The sequence below is a fragment of the Hemiscyllium ocellatum genome, chromosome 8 (assembly GCF_020745735.1).
Source record: "Hemiscyllium ocellatum isolate sHemOce1 chromosome 8, sHemOce1.pat.X.cur, whole genome shotgun sequence".
In the NCBI taxonomy this organism is placed as follows: domain Eukaryota; kingdom Metazoa; phylum Chordata; class Chondrichthyes; order Orectolobiformes; family Hemiscylliidae; genus Hemiscyllium; species Hemiscyllium ocellatum.
Genome location: NC_083408.1, coordinates 116,697,138 through 116,715,668, shown reverse-complemented (window position 1 = coordinate 116,715,668; position 18,531 = coordinate 116,697,138). Strand labels below are relative to the sequence as shown.

General features: G+C 51.5%; 1 protein-coding gene across 4 annotated transcripts in view; it reads left to right on the top strand.

The window, feature by feature from the left end:
* The window catches only part of LOC132818445 (nesprin-2-like), a 311,316-nt gene that overhangs the window by 241,254 nt on the left and 51,531 nt on the right, over positions 1–18,531 (top strand). For all 4 annotated transcript variants that reach the window (XM_060829512.1, XM_060829513.1, XM_060829511.1 and 1 more), the window contains 2 exons: positions 3,234–3,396; positions 13,383–13,561. In XM_060829512.1, the coding sequence (XP_060685495.1) occupies positions 3,234–3,396; positions 13,383–13,561 (342 nt within the window). The remainder of the gene's footprint in view (positions 1–3,233; positions 3,397–13,382; positions 13,562–18,531) is intronic.

Sequence of the window (18,531 nt, the reverse complement as noted above, 5' to 3'; positions counted from 1 at the left end):
GTCTCCTGCACTATAACGATTTTGTGATAAACAGATAAGATTGTGAGGGGAAATGGAAATGCTGCTTAAGAGTTTGGAGATGCTTTGGTGGAGTCACTGGGGCAGAAGGTTGGACAGAGATTGACAGCGATTAGAGGGAATCACACAGCGAGTAGCTCTGATCTAGATTCTCAAGAGAAGCAGAAAATATTTACAGGCCAGTAAAATCCCATAAGAACTGCAGATGCTGTAAATCAGAAATGAAACCAGAAGTTGCTGGAAAAGCTCAGCAGGTCTGGCAGTATCTGTGAAGAGGAATTAAAGTTAACATTTCAGGTCCGGTGACCTGTTCTGAAGTAGGAGCAGTCTGAGGAAGGGTCATTGGACCCAAAACACTAACTCTGATATCTCTTCACAGATGCTGCCAGACCTGCTGAGCTTTTCCAGCAACTTCTGTTTTTGTTTGTAATATTTACAGAGCTCTGGGTTGAGATAGGAATGCAGGGTGCGGGAGGAATACCAGGGGTGTGAAAGTCATCCGGGTTCAGTAGGTGACTGACCTGTATGTGTGCTGTGTTGCTCTGTGTGGAGACAGACGCTGCGCGTCGTTGTGTGTGTGTGTGAGCTTTCTCTCGGGGAATGTGTTGTTTGCAGTGATGGAGCTGAATTGTGTTACATTGTGCAGGGACGCGTGACTGACACTCACTGGGATCAGCTGTTTGCTGTGGAACTGGTTCAGGCTGGGGCCCAGTCTCTCTGCATGCTGCCAGGCGAGTTAGCTCCATTGTCCCAGCATTTCGCTGACCGCCTCACAGTCTGTTTACAAGTGTCTGGAGGTGATTTTGTGGCTCCCTCCCCTGACAATTGGCATCTGGTACCCTTTGAAATTCCAGTGAAACCTGAGAGTGGGGGGAGGGGCAGGTGGTGCAATCTGGGCTGGAGGAGGGGAAATCGAGGGGGTTGGGGGAGAACCATTTGCCTTGTGCAGTGTTGTGTGCACGTAGATTGTAGATTGTAGGGTCGAGTCTGCTTTGATAGGTGAGGCCTCTCCCTCTCTCTCTCTCTCCTTCTCTCCCTCACCTTGGACATGCAGCACGCTGCCGATTCTTCAGGTAGGCATCTGCTGGTTATATTTGAGTCTAGAGCCCAGAGAGATCCTGTGAAGCAGGATCCCGTATTTAGCAGGGAGCTGTGTTTTTATAATGTCATCACTTCACACACACAATGCTCAAATCAGCTGGAGTGAACAGTGATTTCATTCTGCTGCAGGCGTACTATTGTGTGTGTGCCTGTGTGTGTGTGTGTGTGTGTGTGTGTGGAGACTCTGTATGTCTGTACATTTGTGTCTGTGTGTGTGTCTGTGTGTGTGTGTTTTTACATAAACACTGGGATCAGAGCGCTGACTCTAAAGGATGTGAACAAACAGCTCTCGACATGACTGGCATTGTCCCTGTTCCTCCCAGCTGCCTGTCTCTGAGCCGATGAAAGGTCATTTCTGGGTGGAGGGTATTACAGCTCCAACAATCCCGAATATCCCAGGGAGGGAGTTGAGAGCATCCCCAGGAATACTGCAACAAACCACGGTGGGATGCTTTTTCTTCGATTTATGTCAGACTGCTGCATGGACCAAAGAGGAAGTTCGTATGTGGATGAAGGTTGATTTTCTGCAAGGCTTGGTATTGTCGAAAGGAATGATTTGCTGACTGTGCGTGTACGTGCACGTGTGTGTTTGTTACACGGATGGTGGTTGGGATCAGTTTGAGGGGAGTGGGATATCTGGAGAATGCCAAAGTAGGTTAGGCAGTGTCTTCATGGGAGGAGCTGCTCTTTGTGGAGGGATATATCTTGGTCAGGATGAAGCAAGAAATCTATTTCTTGAAATAATGCTGTTGGAGTTTTTTACTGTTGAACTGATAGGCAGTTGGAGCTATGGTTTAATGTGACATCTGCTTGACCCCTCCATGTGCGCTGCCCCGTCAGTCAGGTAGCACCCCGATGTTGATGCTCAGTCAGGTTTGAGCGGACAAGCTCCTGACTCAGAGCAGGAAGGACTGGCCCAGTAAACTGCAGCGAGGAAAGCTCCGTGAGCGACCCTTTCACAAAGAGCTGCTTCACTCAGCCAAATCCAGGCAATCCTGCATTACAGTCAGCAAACGTACCTGAACCTAGCCTGGATGCACCAGGTAAGAGTGCACCAGGCTCAGGCACTGCTCTATGCTCATACCGTTTAGGAGCAGGAATAGATCACTCTCACATCAGCTCTCCCATTTGATAAGATCATTGCAGATCTGCTTACTCCACATTCCCACTTACCCCCAACAACCTCTTTCTGTGTGTGTGTGTGTCTCTGACTTTCAACTCTCTCCCTCTCCTGGTTGCTGTTCCCAATAGGACAGCAGCAGCCTGGGCCCTGGCAAAGCAGGGAGCTGGTTGGGGAGAGGATTAAGGGCTTCAACCCCCCCCCCCCCCCAGCTCACCCCCCCTTGGTGAATGTGTACACTTGTGTGCTGGTGGGGACCGAGGAGAGAATTGTACTCTGTCTGCCTTACAGGGTAATGGTGTCCAGTTCTGGGCCCTGCATTTCTGCAGGGATGTTAGGGTTTGGAGAGGGTGCAGAGTTGAATTTACCAGGATTGGGCCAGGGATGAGGGACTCTGTTATTGGGGAAATCAGACAAGCTGGGATTGTTACCCTGACAACAGAGGAGTTTAAAGGGAGATTTAGCAGAGGGGTTTCAAATTGCAAGTAGTTTTGACAGAGCAAATGAGGAGTGAGCACCCTGCCATGGAGACACTGTGGGAAAGGTGAAGAACAGCGATGGGTTTATTGAATGGTGAACCAGCCTGAAGGGGCTGAATGGCCTCCTACTATTTCTAGTATTCTGCAGTGTCAGACACTACAGGAGACAGATTTGAGGCGATTGTGAAAATATGCAAAGGGAAGTCAAGAACTTAACTTACTACTGTGTCGTTAAGATTCAGCGTTCAAGCAGGTGAAACCAATTTACTCAAAATTTTAAGAGAATTGGAGAGATTTGTACAGCCATGGGGAAAAAAACAAGGCAATGCGTCTAACTGAACTGCTCTTTCACAGGGCTTGCAAAATCATGATGTGCTGAATGGCCTTCTAATGTACATTGATATAAAATATTCACTAGTTGTTATCTCTGGCCCACTCGAATCCCTGGAGTTCAGGGAGTGACAGGAAATCCCATTCCCTCATTTGAATATCTGACCCCCTCCCTCCCCCCTCAGGGTGAAGAAGTTGAAGGACACTCTGTGCTCTGAGCAGCTCCTGGACAGGGAGATGAGTAACCTGAGGACCTGGCTCTCTCGCATCGAGTCGGAGCTCTCCAAACCCGTCATCTACAACATCTGCGATGATCAGGAAATTGAGAAAAAGCTTGCAGAGCAGCAGGTGAGTGACCGACCCTGCAACAGGAGGTGACTATCCAGAAAAACTGGAAAATAAGATCCGTGATCTTTGTTTGCTAATATTGATGTTGCGATAATCCGCCTTCAGCCAGCCAGGCCCTTGCTGTTTAGTTGTCTTTCTCTGGAGGCTTCCGCTTGTTTGTAAGACATAGACAGTGAGATAGGAGTTAGAGGGAAGCAGTTACTTTGAGGCATGAAGAAAGCTGGCTAACTGTTCAAAGGGGGAAAACAGTCAGTGCTGGGATCCCCTGTGGTCATTCCCCTGAGAAACAAGTATACCGTTTTAGATACTGTTGGGGAGGGAGAGGGGAGCGACTTACCAGGGGTATGCAGTGGGGCCCAGGTCTCTGGCACAGAGCCTGTCCCTGTTGCACAGAAGGGAAGGAGGGAAAGGAGGAGAGTGTTAGTCATTGAGGACTCAATAGTTAGAGGCTCAGATAGAAGGTTTGTTGGGAATGAACGAGACTCGCGGTTGGTGTGTTGCCTCCCAGGTGCCAGGGTCCGTGATGTCTCGGATCGTATCTTTGGGGTCCTGAAGGGAGACGGTGACCAGCATCAAGTCGTTGTTCATGTAGGTACCAAGGACATAAGGTAGAAAGAGGGATAGGGATGTAAGGCAGGATTTCAGGGAGCTAGGGTGGAAGCTGAGCACTAGAACAGAGTTGTTATCTCTGGTTTGTTGCGCGTGCCACGTGATAGCGAGGCAAGGAATAGGGAGAGATATCAGCTGAACACATGGGTGCAAGGATGGTGCAGGAGGGAGTGTTTTGGATATATGGATAACTGGGGCTCATTCTGGGGAAGGTGGGACTTGTACAAGCTGGGCAGTCTTCACTTGAACCAGAGGGGTACTAATATCCTGGGGGGGAGATTTGCTGATGCTATTCGGGTGGGTTTAAACTAGCTCAGCAGGGGGATGGGAACTGGAGGTGTAGCTGCAGTTCACAGGGGGATGAGAGTAGGAAGGACAGGGACAGGATTTCAGGGTCACAGGAATGTGCTGGCAGACAGCAAACTGGTTTGAAGTGTGTCTATTTCAATGCTAGGAGTATTTGAAATAAGGTAGGTGAGCTTGCAGCATGGATAGGTACCTGGGACTTCGATGTTGATTCCCGAAGAAGGGCTCATGTTCGAAACATCGAATTTCCTGCTCCTTGGATGCTGCCTGACCTGCTGCGCTTTTCCAGCAACACATTTTCAGCTCTGATCTCCAGCATCTGCAGTCCTCACTTTCTCCTACTTCAATGTTGTGGCCGTTTTGGAGACATGGATAGAGCAGGGACAGGAATGGATGTTGCAGGTTCCAGGGTTTAGATCTTTCATTAAGAACAGGCAAGGTTGTAAAAGAGGGGGAGGTGTGGTCTTGTTAGTCAAAGATAGTATAACGGTGGCTGAAAGAACTTTTGACAAGGACATGTCTCCTGAGGTAGTGTGGGCTGAGGTTAGAAACAGGAGAGGAGAGGTCACACTGCTCAGAGTTTTTTTTTATAGGCCTCCGCAGAGTTCCAGGGAGGCAGAGGAGAGGATTGGCAAAACAATTGTGGGTAGGATTGAAAGGAACAGGGTGGTCATTATGGGGAACTTAACTTCCCCAACATCGACTGGAAATGCTCTAACTCTAGTACACGGATGGATCAGTTTTTGTCCAACGTGTGCAGGAGGGTTTCCTGACGCAGTATGTTGAAGGGCCGACAAGAGGGAAGGCCACACTGGGTCTGGTGTTTGGTAATGAACCAGGCCAGGTGTTTGATTTAGTTATAGGTGAGCACTTTGGTGAGTGACTATAATTCAGTTCGGTTTAGTTTAGCGATGGAAAGGGATTGGTACATTCCACAGGTCAAGGGTTATTGATGGGGCAAGGGCAATTTTAATGTGATTAGGCAAGAATTAGGATGCATAGAATTGGGCAGCAAAATGCAGGGGATGGGGACAATGGAAATGTGGAGCTGGTTTAAGGAAGAGATATTGTGTGTCCTTTATAGGTATGTCCCTGTCAGGCAGGGAGGAAGTGATAAGGTAAGGGAACCGTGGTTTACTACAGAAATTGCATCTCTTGTTAAGTGGAAGAAGGAGGCTTATGTGTTGATGAGGCAAGATGGTTCAGATGAGGCGATGGAGAGTTACAGATCAGCTAGGAAAGATTTAAAGAGAGAGTTAAGAAGAGCAAAGAGAGGACACGGGCCATCTTTAGTGAATAGAATAAAGGAGAACCCTAAAGCTTTCTATAGGTATGTGAGGAATAAAAGGATGACTAGGGTAGGAATAGGGCCAGTCAAAGACAGAAGTGGGAAGTTGTGTGTGGATTCTGTGGAGATGGGAGAGGTGCCTAAAGAATATTCCTCATCTTTCTTCACTCAAGAAAAGGAGAATATTGTCACGGAAAAGAATGAGATAGGGGATATTAGACCACAAAGGATCGAGGTTAGTAAGGAAAAGATATTATCAATTCTAGAAGGATTGAAAGTAAACAAGTCCCCTGGGCCAGATGGGATTTATCTGAGAATTCTCTGGGAAGCTAGGGAGGAGATGTTGGAGCCTTTGGCCTTGATCTTTGAGTCATCATTGTCTACAGGTTTAGTACCAGAGGACTGGAGGATTGCAAATGTTGTGCTCTTGTTCAAGAAGGGCAGTAGAGATGACCCAGGTAATTATTGGGCGGCACGGTGGCTCAGTGGTTAGGACTTTTGCCTCACAGCACCAGGGATCCATGTTCGATTCCCACATCGCGTGCCTGTCTATGTGGAGTTTGCACATTCTCCCTGTGTCTGCGTGGGTTTCCTCCCACAGTCCAGAGATGTGCAGGTCAGATGAATTGGCCACGCTAATCACCCCGTAGTGTTCAGGGATGTGTAGGTTAGATGCTTTAGTCTGGGGTAAATGTAGAGTAGTAGGGGAATGGGTCTGGTTGGGTAACTTTTCAAGGGGTCAGTATGAACCTGTTGGGCCAGAGAGCCTGTTTCCACATTGTAAGGATTTTATGCAACAGTGACTGATTCACTTAGAAAATGTCCCTGATTATCACCACAACAACTGCAGCAGGAAAGGGAACCTTTCTTTGAGATTTAACCTGAGTTCTTTTACTATAGAGAACTGGCAGCTTCTGCTGGGGAGAAAAGCAAGATACAATCTCTCGCACTCTGTCTCTCTCGCGCTCTCTCTCTCTCTCGTTCTCTCTCTCTCACATTTACTCTCTCTCTCTCTCACGCTCTCTCTCTCTCACACTCACTCTCTCTCGCACTCTCTCTCTCTCGCACTCTCTCTCGCACTCTCTCTCGCGCTCTCTCTCTCTCTCACACTCACTCTCTCTCTCGCGCTCTCTCTCGCTCTCTCTCTCTCTCTTGCACTCTCTCTCTCTCTCTCTCTCGCACACTCTCCCTCTCTTGCACACTCTGTCTCTCCAGCTCAAACCTGTTTATTAGTTGAACACAGTTAGATTCACATATAAATAGCTCCTGATTATCTGCTCATTGCAGGAAGCCACAGAAACCAGAGTTTCCAATCAGTGTCATGTCTCTCACTGCACAATGCTGCAGCCATCCTGGTAAATCACTGCCTGTTAAACACAGCCCTTTCTCCTACAGATTTAAAAGATTCGAAAATAAAAAGACACGGATCTTTCAAAACCAGTATTTAGACAGTATCAGAGGAGGATGTTGATTACTTGAAGGTTGGTCAGATTTGTCAGGGATCTTCCTTCCTTCATAAGGTCAGAAATGGCAATATTCTCCGATGATTGCACAGTGTTCAGCACCAATTGCAACTGCTCAGACACTGAAGCAGTCCATGTTCAAATGCAACAAGATCTGGACAATATCCAGGCTTGGGCCGACAAGTCATGTTCATGCCACACAAATGCCAAGCCAATACCAATCTCCAACAAGAAACAACCTTAACCAAGCCTGACACCATCCAGAGCAAAACAGCCCACTTGACTGACATCACATCCACTCCCTCCACCATCGATGCTCAGTAGCAGCAGTGTGTACCATCTACAAGATGCACTGCAGACATTCACCAAAGATTCTTAGACAGCACCTTCCAAACCCACAAGCATCTAGAAGGACAAGGGCAGCAGATACAAAAGAACACCATCCTCAGCACGTTCCACTCCGAGTCACTCACTATCCCAACTTGGAAATACATCGCCATTCCTTCAGCATTGCTGTAACTCACTCCCTAACAGTATTATGGGTCAACCTACAACATACGGAAGCCAGCAGAAAGTGAGGACTGCAGATACTGGAGATCAGAGTCGAGAGTGTGGTGCTGGAAAAGTACAGCAGGGTCAGGCAGCATCCGAGAAGCAGGAAATTCGAAGTTTCTGGCATAAGCCCTTCATCAGGAATGAGGCTTGTGGGCCTGGGACTGAGAGATAAATAGGACGGGGGTGGGGTTGGGGGGAAGGTAGCTGAGAAAGCAATAGGTGGATGAAGGTGAGGGAGAAAGGGATAGGTCCGGAGGGCGGTGCTGAGTTAGAAGCTTGGGATAGGGATATTGTGGGGGGGGGAATGAGGAAGCTGTCGAAATCTACATTTATCCCATGTGGCTGCAGGGTCCCAAGGTGGAATGGGAGGCGTTCCTCCTCCATGTGTCTGTGGTAAGGCGGTGGAGGAGGCCCAGGACCTGCATGTCCTTGACGGAATGGGAGGGGGAGTTGAAATGTTCAACCACAGGGCAGTGGGGGTGTCCCAGAGATGTTCTCTGAAATGATCTCCAAGAAAGTCACTCAGGAAGGCAGCTTGTCCAGGGCAACTAAAATAACTAATAAATGCCAGCTCAGCTAGAAGTGCTCACATTCCATGAATGAATTAAAAATAAAAGAACCTGGGTCTAAAAATAAAGCCAGTTGTCAATGATTGATGTCACTCTAACCTGCTTTGTGTCTGAATCTAAAGCAGCTTTTGCAGAAGGATAGGTAGCTGAGCTTCCTGGTTACCGAGACACCTCTCCTTTATCTGATCTCCCTGTTACACTTTAGCTGGTTACTGAGTGAGCTCCCGGTGAAATGTTCTCTCAGTCTCTCCTGTTTTACACACTCCACCCCTCCCTGTCTGAGTATGTCTCTCTTTTTCTCTCGCTGAGTTTCTCCCCCTTTTTGTCTCTCTCTGTGTTTCTCTCTCATTCTGTGTGTGAGACTCTCTCTGTCTCTCTCTCTGAGCCTCTGTCTCTGTGTCTTTGTGTGTGGTGTCTGTCTCTGTGTCTCTTTGTGTATGTCTCTCTCTCCCTTTCTTGCACACTCTGTCTCTCTCTGTCTCTCTGTCTCTCTCTCTCTTTCTTTCTCTCTCTTTGTCTCTCTCTGTGTGTGTGTGTGTGTGTGTGTGTGTCTCTCTCTCTCTCTCTTTCTCTCTCCCTTTTTTCTCTCTCTCTCTCTCTCTCTCTGTCCTTCTTTCCATCATCTCCTCTCCCTGTCCCTGTATCTTCCCACAGGAGGGTCAGGCTCTAGCTGCAGTGAGCTACCTTTGCTCTGGCCCCACACCCTCATGACCTTTCACCGGGTGTACTGGACATTGAATGTCACACAATATGATCCGTGTTGTATGACCCTATGGCCATGTCTATGTGTACATGTGTGTATCACAGTGTGCAGGGCCCCTGTGCAAACACAATGGCAGTGAGAGAGACTGGGCACTCAGCTTGTGATAAATAATAAAGAATACTATGACTGTACACGAATGTGAATATGTTTGTGTAGATGTCATGGTGTATATGGCAGTGCGTCTCTGCAGTGTGTGTTTGCATTGGTTTGTGGGGGAGGTGGGGGGTGGGTGTGTATGTGTGTGTGGGGGTGCGTGTATGGTGTGGGGGGTGGGGTGCGTGTGTGGGTGTGGTGGGAGTGGGTGCGGGGGGGTGGGGGTGCGTGTGTGGGTGGGGGTGCGGGTGTGTGAGGGTGTGGGTGTGTGTGTTTGTGTGGGGGGCGAGGGTGTGTGTGGGGGGGCGTGGGTGTGTGTGGGGGGGCGTGGGTGTGTGTGTGGGGGGGCGTGGGTGTGTGTGTGGGGGGGCGTGGGTGTGTGTGTGGGGGGGCGTGGGTGTGTGTGGGGGGGGCGTGGGTGTGTGTGTGTGGGGGGGGCGTGGGTGTGTGTGGGGGGGCAAGGGTGTGTGTGGGGGGGCGTGTGTGTGTGGGGGCGTGGGTGTGTGTGTGGGGGTGTGTGTGAGGGGGGGCGTGGGTGTGTGTGTGGTGGGGGCGTGTGTGTGTGGGGGGGGCGAGGGTGTGTGTGTGTGGGGGTGTGTGTGTGTGTGGGAGCGTGGGGGTGTGTGTGTGTGGGAGCGTGGGGGTGTGTGTGTGTGGGGGCGTGGGGGTGTGTGTGTGGGGGCGTGGGGGTGTGTGTGTGGGGGCGTGGGGGTGTGTGTGTGGGGGCGGCGTGGGTGTGTGTGTGGTGGGGGCGGCGTGGGTGTGTGTGTGGTGGGGGCGTGGGGGTGTGTGTGTGTGGGGGGCGAGGGTGTGTGTGTGGGGGGGCGAGGGTGTGTGTGTGTGTGGGGGCACGTGGGTGTGTGTGGGGGGGCGTGGGTGTGTGTGGGGGGGCGTGGGTGTGTGTGTGTGGGGGGGCGTGGGTGTGTGTTTGTGTGGGGGCGTAGGTGTGTGTGTGTGGGGGCGTAGGTGTGTGTGTGGGGGGCGTGTGTGTGTGTGTGTGGGGGGCGTGGGTGTGTGTGTGTGGGGGGCGTGGGTGTGTGTGTGGGGGGGGGCAAGGGTGTGTGTGTGTGGGGGGGCATGGGTGTGTGTGTGTTGGGGGGCGTGGGTGTGTTTGTGTGGGGGCGTGGGTGTGTGTGTGTGGGGGGCGTGGGTGTGTGTGTGGGGGGCGTGGGTGTGTGTGTGTGGGGGGCGTGGGTGTGTGTGGGGGGGCAAGGGTGTGTGTGGGGGGGGCGTGGGGGTGTGGAGGGCGTGGGTGTGTGTTTGTGTGTGGGGGCGTGGGTGTGTGTGTGTGGGGGGCGTGGGGGTGTGTGTGTGGGGGGCGTGGGGGTGTGTGTGTGGGGGGCGTGGGGGTGTGTGTGTGGGGGGCGTGGGGGTGTGTGTGTGGGGGGGCGTGGGTGTGTGTGTGTGGGGGGGGCGAGGGTGTGTGTGTGGGGGGGGCGAGGGTGTGTGTGTGGGGGGGCGAGGGTGTGTGTGTGTGGGGGGGCGAGGGTGTGTGTGTGTGGGGGCACGTGGGTGTGTGTGGGGGGGCGTGGGTGTGTGTGGGGGGGCGTGGGTGTGTGTTTGTGTGGGGGCGTAGGTGTGTGTGTGGGGGCATAGGTGTGTGTGTGTGGGGGGCGTGGGTGTGTGTGTGTGGGGGGCGTGGGTGTGTGTGTGTGGGGGGGCAAGGGTGTGTGTGTGGGGGGCGTGGGTGTGTGTGTGTGGGGGGGCAAGGGTGTGTGTGTGTGGGGGCGCGTGGGTGTGTGTGGGGGGGCATGGGTGTGTGTGTGTGGGGGGGCGTGGGTGTGTGTTTGTGTGGGGGCGTGGGTGTGTGTGTGTGGGGGGCGTGGGTGTGTGTGTGTGGGGGGGCAAGGGTGTGTGTGGGGGGGCAAGGGTGTGTGTGTGGGGGGGCGTGGGGGTGTGGAGGGCGTGGGTGTGTGTTTGTGTGTGGGGGCGTGGGTGTGTGAAGGGCATGGCGCGTGGTGTGTGTGTGTGGGGGGCGTGGGGGTGTGTGTGTGGGGGGCGTGGGTGTGTGTGTGTGGGGGGGCGTGGGTGTGTGTGTGTGGGGGGGCGTGGGTGTGTGTGTGGGGGGGCATGGGTGTGTGTGTGTGGGGGGCGTGGGTGTGTGTGTGTGGGGGGCGTGGGTGTGTGTGTGTGTGGGGGGGCGTGGGTGTGTGTGTGGGGGGGCGTGGGTGTGTGTGTGTGGGGGGGCGTGGGTGTGTGTGTGTGGGGGGCGTGGGTGTGTGTGTGTGTGTGGGGGAGGCGTGGGTGTGTGTGTGGGGGGGGGGCGTGGGTGTGTGTGTGTGTGGGGGGCGTGGTTCTGTGTGTGTGTGGGGGGCGTGGGTGTGTGTTTGTGTGGGGGGCATGGGTGTGTGTGGGGGCCGCATGGGTGTGTGTTTGTGTCGGGGGGGCGTGGGTGTATGTTTGTGTGGGGGGGCATGGGTGTGTGTCTGGGGGGGCGTGGGTGTGTGTGTGTGGGGGGGGCGTGGTTGTGTGTGTGGGGGGGCGTGGGTGTGTGTGTGTGGGGGGCGTGGGTGTGTGTGTGTGAGGTGGGTGTGGGTGGGTGTGTGTGGGGGGCGTGGGTGTGGCTGGGGGCGTGGGTGTGTGTGGGGGGGTGGGGGTGGGTGCGGGTGTGTTTGGGGTTGGGTGGGGGAATTGTGGGGGTGGGTGTGTGGTGGGGTGGGTGTGTGGGGTGTGTGTGTGGGGGTGTGTGTGTAGGGTTGTGTATGGGTGGGGGTGAGGTTGTGTGTGGGGGGTTGGGGGTGTGTGTGTGGGGGGTGGGGGTGTGTGTAGGGATGGGGGTGTGTGTGTCAGTCTTTGTCTCTGTGTGTGGGTGTGTATCGGGATGGGTGTGTGTGTGTGGGTGTGGCTGTGTGTGAATGTAGGTGGGGGTGTGTGTGTGTGTGTGGGGGGGCGTGGGTGTGTGTGTGGGGGGCGTGGGTGTGTGTGTGTGGGGGGGCGTGGGTGTGTGTGTGTGGGGGGGCGTGGGTGTGTGTGTGTGGGGGGCGTGGGTGTGTGTGTGTGTGGGGGAGGCGTGGGTGTGTGTGTGTGGGGGGGCGTGGGTGTGTGTGTGTGTGGGGGGCGTGGTTGTGTGTGTGTGTGGGGGGCGTGGGTGTGTGTTTGTGTGGGGGGCGTGGGTGTGTGTTTGTGTGGGGGGCATGGGTGTGTGTGGGGGCCGCATGGGTGTGTGTTTGTGTCGGGGGGGCGTGGGTGTATGTTTGTGTGGGGGGGCGTGGGTGTGTGTCTGGGGGGGCGTGGGTGTGTGTGTGTGGGGTGGGCGTGGTTGTGTGTGTGGGGGGGCGTGGGTGTGTGTGTGGGGGGGGCGTGGGTGTGTGTGTGTGAGGTGGGTGTGGGTGGGTGTGTGTGGGGGGCGTGGGTGTGGCTGGGGGCGTGGGTGTGTGTGGGGGGGTGGGGGTGGGTGCGGGTGTGTTTGGGGTTGGGTGGGGGAATTGTGGGGGTGGGTGTGTGGTGGGGTGGGTGTGTGGGGTGTGTGTGTGGGGGTGTGTGTGTAGGGTTGTGTATGGGTGGGGGTGAGGTTGTGTGTGGGGGGTTGGGGGTGTGTGTAAGGGTGTGTGTGTGGGGGGTGGGGGTGTGTGTAGGGATGGGGGTGTGTGTGTCAGTCTTTGTCTCTGTGTGTGGGTGTGTATCGGGATGGGTGTGTGTGTGTGGGTGTGGATGTGTGTGAATGTAGGTGGGGGGGTGTGGGTGTGTGTGGGTGTGAGAGTGCGTGTGGGTGTGTGTGGGTGTGTGTGTGGGGGGTGGGGATGTGTGTGGGTGTGTGTCTCTGTGTGGGTGTGTGTGTGTGATGTGTGGGGTGTGTGTCTGTGTGTGGGGTGTGTCTCTGTGCGTGGGTGTGTCTCGGGATGGGTGTGTGTGTGAGTGTGGGTGGGGGGTGTGGGTGTGAGTGTGGGTGGGGGAGTGTGGGTGTGAGAGTGTGTGTGGGGGGGGTGGGGATGTGTGTGGGTGTGTGTCTCTGTGTGGGTGTGTGTGTGTGTATGTGTGTGTGTGGGGTGTGTGTCTGTGTGTGTGTGGGATGTGTGTCTCTGTGTGTGGGTGTGTGTGTATGGGGTGTGTGTCTCTGTGTGTGGGTGTGTGTGTGTTGCTGTGTAGTGGACCATAAACAAAAACAGGAATTGCTGGAAAAGCTCAGCAGGTCAACCACCAGGTGAAGAGAAATCAGAGTCTGGTGACCCTGCCTCAGAACTGATGTAGCTCAGAAAGTGTTGGTTTATATGCAGAAGATAGAGTGGGGAGAGGGATTAGACGATAGGTGGGGATAGAGCCCAAAGCCTCTGTCATTGTTCGATATTAGACCACGTTAGTGTGTGAGAGAGCATTGTGTGACATGTGCTGTCTTGTTTCAGGAGCTGCAGAGGGACATTGAGCAGCACAGCGTGGGAGTGACGTCAGTCCTGACCCTGTGTGACAGCCTGCTGCTGGACACTGACACTGAGTCAGAATGTGACTCCATCCAACAGACCACACGCAGCCTGGATCGCAGGTGGCGCAACATCTGTGCCATGTCAGTGGAACGCCGAATGAAGTACGTTACAACCAACCATCAATGGGCAGAAACTGGCGGGTGAGAGGGGGAGTAAATGTCAGTGAATAATGCCCAGGCCCCGGCCCTGGCCCTGGCCCTGGTTCTGAACTCGCCCTCGCCAGAGGAAATAGGATTCACAGGGAGAGGCTGTCAGCTCTTTTAATCAGCTTCAACCCCTTTAATTATATTACCTTCTCGTTAGATCCTCTACATTCTAGGGGTAAAAAGTGAGGTCTGTAGATGCTGGAGATCAGAGCTGAAAATGTGTTGCTGGTTAAAGCACAGCAGGTCAGGCAGCATCTCAGGAATAGAAAATTTGACGTTTCGAGCATAAGCCCTTCATCAGGAATGAATATTCCTCTAAGCATCCTCTATACCCACATCCACCACTTCCTCTGGCAGCTCATTCCATACCTGCACCACCCTTTTAAATCTTTCCCCTCCCACCCTAAACCTATGTTCTCTAGTTTGGACCCCCCTATCTTTGGGATAGGGACCTTGTCTATTTACCCTATCCATGCCCCTCATGATTTTATTAACCTCAAAAAGATCACCCCTCAGCCTCCGACGCTCCAGGGAAAACAGCCCCAGTCTATTCAGCCTCTCCCTGTAGCTCAAATCCTCCAACCCTGGCAACATCCTTGTAAATCTTTTTTGAAACCTCTCAAATTTCACAACATCTTTTCGCGAGGAGGGAGACCAGAATTGGAAGCTGTATTCCAAATGTGATCTAACCAATGTCCTGTACTGCCACAACATGACCTCCCAACTCCAATACTCCATTCTCTCCAGTAAAGGCGAGCATACCAAACCGTTCCTTCACCACCCTGTCTCCCTGCGACTCCACTTTCAAGGAACTATGCACTTGCATCCCTAAGCATCTTTGCTCAGCAAATCTCCCGGAGCCCCTCCCCCATTAATTGTACGTGTCCTTCTCTGGTGGGCCTTACCAAATGCAATTCCTCAAATCTATCTAAATTAAACTCCATCTGCCACTCTGCAGCCCATTGGTCCATCTGATCAAGATTTTGTTGTACGTTGAGATAATGGTTTTTCGCTGTCCACGTATCTCCCATTTTGGTGTCATCTGCAAAATTACTAACTATATCTCTTATGCTCGCATCCAAATCATTTATATAAATGACGAAAAGTAGTGGACCCAGCACCGATCTTTGTGGCACTCCACTGGTCACAGGCCTTTAGTCTAAAAACAACCCTCCACCATCACCCTCTGTCTTCTGTCTTCAAACCAATTTTGTATCCAACAGGCTAACATCCACTAGATTCCATGTGACCTAACCTTGCTAACCAGCCTACCATGTAGAACTTTGTCGAATGCCTTGCTGATGTCCATTTGGACAACATCCTACCATTCTGGCTTCATCAATCGTCTTCGTCACTTCAAAATAGACACAATTTTCCACACACAAAGCCATGTTGACTATCAGTCCTTGCCTTTCCAAACACATGTACATCCTGTCCCTCAGGATTCCCTCCAACAAATTACCCATCACTGATATCAGGCCCACTGGTCTATAATCTTAAATCTGGACCCAATATACCAATATCGACCTGGACCCAATATACCAACCACTACAGCGGACAGCTGAGACTGACACCCGGAAGCGGCAAGGACAGACCACTATAAATACCGGAAGAAACATCAAAGAAGCGCTTCGCAGGAGGCTCCAGAGCACTGATGATGTCGCCTAGCCAGGGGACGAAACGTTTGCAACAAGAACTTCCAGCTCGGCGAACAGAACCACAACAACGAGCACCCGAGCTACAAATCTTCGCACAAACCTTGAATCTTAAATCTGAGATGGATAGAATTTTGTTAAGTAAAGATATTAAGGGATATGGGTCAAAGGCAGGTTTAAGGAGTTAGGCCACAGATCAGCCATGACATCACTGAATGATGGAACAGGCTCGACGGGCTGAAAGGCCTGCTCCTATTCCTATGTTCCCACAACAATAGGGACATAGCTACTTTAGTTAAGGAACCAAGACAGGAGGTGTTCAGCCATATTGGGTTTCCAGGGAGTCAGGTGAGAGTGGATGGCCTCCATTTTAGTGCTAGGAATGTTGGAGATAAGCCAAGTGAGTGAAGGCTATGGATTGCCATGTGGAATTGTGATGTTATTGCCATCCCAGTGATGTGGTTGAGGAAGGGGTAAGACTGGCAATTGAATGTTCTGGGTATAGGATCAATTAAAATGTGCTTGTTAAGGACCAGCTACTGCGTGTCCTTGATAAGTATGTACCTGTCAGGCAGGGAGGAAGTGGTCAAGCGAGGGAGCCGTGGTTTACTGAGGAAGTTGAATCTCTTGTCAGGAGCAAGAAGAAGGCTCAGTTAGAGCGCTTGAGAGTTACAAGTTAGTCAGGAAAGACCAAAAGAGCCAGGAGGGGACATGAGAAGTTGTTGGCGGGTAGGATCAAGGAAAATCCTAAAGCTTTCTATCGGTATATCAGGAATAAAAGAATGACAAGAGTAAGATGAGGGCCAGCCAAGGAGAGCCAAGGAAGTTGTGTGTGGAGTCCAAGGAGATAGGAGAGGCGGTAAATGAATATTTTTTTATCAGTATTCACACTGGAAAAAGACAATGTTGTTGAAGAGAATTCTGAGATACAACTATTAGAGCAGATGGGATTGAGGTTCACAAGGAGGAGGTGTTAGCAATTCTGGAAAGTGTGAAAATAGATAAGTCCCCTGGGCCGGATGGGATTTATCCTAGGATTCTCTGGGAAGCCAGGAAGGAGATTGGCTTTGATCTTCATGTCGTCATAACCTCCAGGAATAGTGCCAGAAGACTGGAGGATACAAGTGTTGTTCCCTTGTTCAAGAAGGGGAGTAGAGACAGCTCTGGTAATTATAGACCAGTGAGCCTTACTTCAGTGGTGGGTAAAGTGTTGGAAAGGATTATAAGAGATAGGATTTATAATCATCTAGAAAGGAATAAGTTGATCAGGGATAGTCAACATGGTTTTGTGAAGGGTAGGTCATGCAGCACAAACCCAATTGAGTTCTTTGAGATGGTGACCAAACAGGTGGAGGAGGGTAAAGCAGTTGATGTGGTGTATATGGATTTCAGTAAGGGGTTTGATAAGGTTCCTCACGGTAGGCTATTGCACAAAATAGGGAGACATGGGACTGAGGGGGATTTAGCAGCTTGGATCAGAAATTGGCGAGCTGAAAAAAAGACAGATGCTGGAGATCAGAGTCGAGAGAGTGTTGCTGGAAAAGCACAGCAGGTCAGGTAGCATCTGAGGAGCAGGAGAGTCGACGTTTCGGGCATAAGCCCAAATTCCTGATGAAGAGATTATGCCTGAAATGTGGATTTTTCTGCTCCTCGGATGCTGCCTGACCTGCTACGCTTTTCCAGCAACACACTCTCAACTAAGATTCTTGGTGGTGTGGATGAGCAGAGAGATCTCTGTGTCCACATGCACAGATCCTTGAAAGTTGCCACCCAGGTTGATAGAGTTGTTAAGAAGACGTCCGGTGTGTTAACCTTTATTGGTAGAGGCATTTAGTATCGGAGAGGGTGTAAATGAGGAGATGGTGCATTATTCATGAAGTAGTTAGTTAATACAGTAAGGAGGGATGATATCTTTTGAACAGTCATCAAATGAAACTTTGGGGGTAGAGTTTCGGAATAAAAAAGGGGCAGGGACACTGTTAGGGCTCCAAAAGCCAGGGAGAAAGTGCCAGGCAATTCACTGAGGTGTGTATAAACAAAATCGGGTAACTACTTTAAGGGGTTTCAACTTTCCCAACATTAATTGGGATAATCACAGTATAGTGGGTTTATAGTGGCAGATTTTAGATTAGTAAAGATAAAGATTTTAGATAAGTGTGGAAACAGGCCCTTTGGCCCAACAAGTCCACACCACATCGATCCTCCAAACAGTAACCCACCCAGACCCATTCCCCTACCCATTATTTATCCTGATTGGATGTAGGTTTACTCACTGAGCTGGAAGGTTCATTTCCAGACGTTTCGTTACCTTACCAGGTAACATCTTCAGTGGGCCTCAGGTGAAGCAATGCTGAAAGTTCCTGCTTTCTATTTATGTGTTTGGGTTTCTTTGGGTTGGTGATGTCATTTCCTGTGGTGAAGTCACTTCCTGTTCCTTTTCTCAGGGGGTGGTAGATGAGGTCTAACTTGATGTGTTTGTTGATTGAGTTCCGGTTGGAATGTCATGCTTCTAGGAATTCTCGTTCACGTCTTTGTTTGGCATGTCCTAGGATGGATGTGTTGTCCCAGTCGAAGTGGTGTCCGTTCTCATCCGTTTGTGAGGATATTAGTGAGAGAGGGTCATGTTTTTCTGTGGCTAGTTGGTGTTCATGTATCCTGGTGGCTAGGTTTCTGCCTGTTTGTCCGATGTAGTGTTTGTAACAGTCCTTGCACAGTATTTTGTGAATGACGTTAGTCTGGAAATGAACCTTCCAGCTCAGCGAGAAACCTCAACCTGAGCTTCAAATCTTCTCAAAACTCACTAACCCCTGACTAATGTACCTAACACGTTGGGCAATTTAGCGTGGCCAATGCACCTGACCTGCACATCTTTGGACTGTGGGAGGGAACCCACTAACCCATGAGAATGTACAAACTCCACACAGGCAGTTGCCCGAGGCTGGCATCGAACCTGGGACCCTGGCGCTGGGAGCTAGCCACTGTGCTGCCCTGGCAAGAAATAGAGCTTTTCATATCAACATGTAGATGGTTTGACATGGACAGTACAGTGCTGAACCTCATTCTGGGGGTGACCAGGGCAGGTATCGAGGTGACAGTGGGAGAACACTTTCATGAAAGCAATCACAACATCGTAGTTTCAAGTTTATTATGGAAAAGGAGAAAGGTTTTGGTTTGTAAGGTTATATTTTATTTAAGTAATGCAGGGTCTGGCCAGAATAGACTGGGAGCAGCTACTTGAGGGTAAATCTACAGCAGGACTGTGGGAGGCAG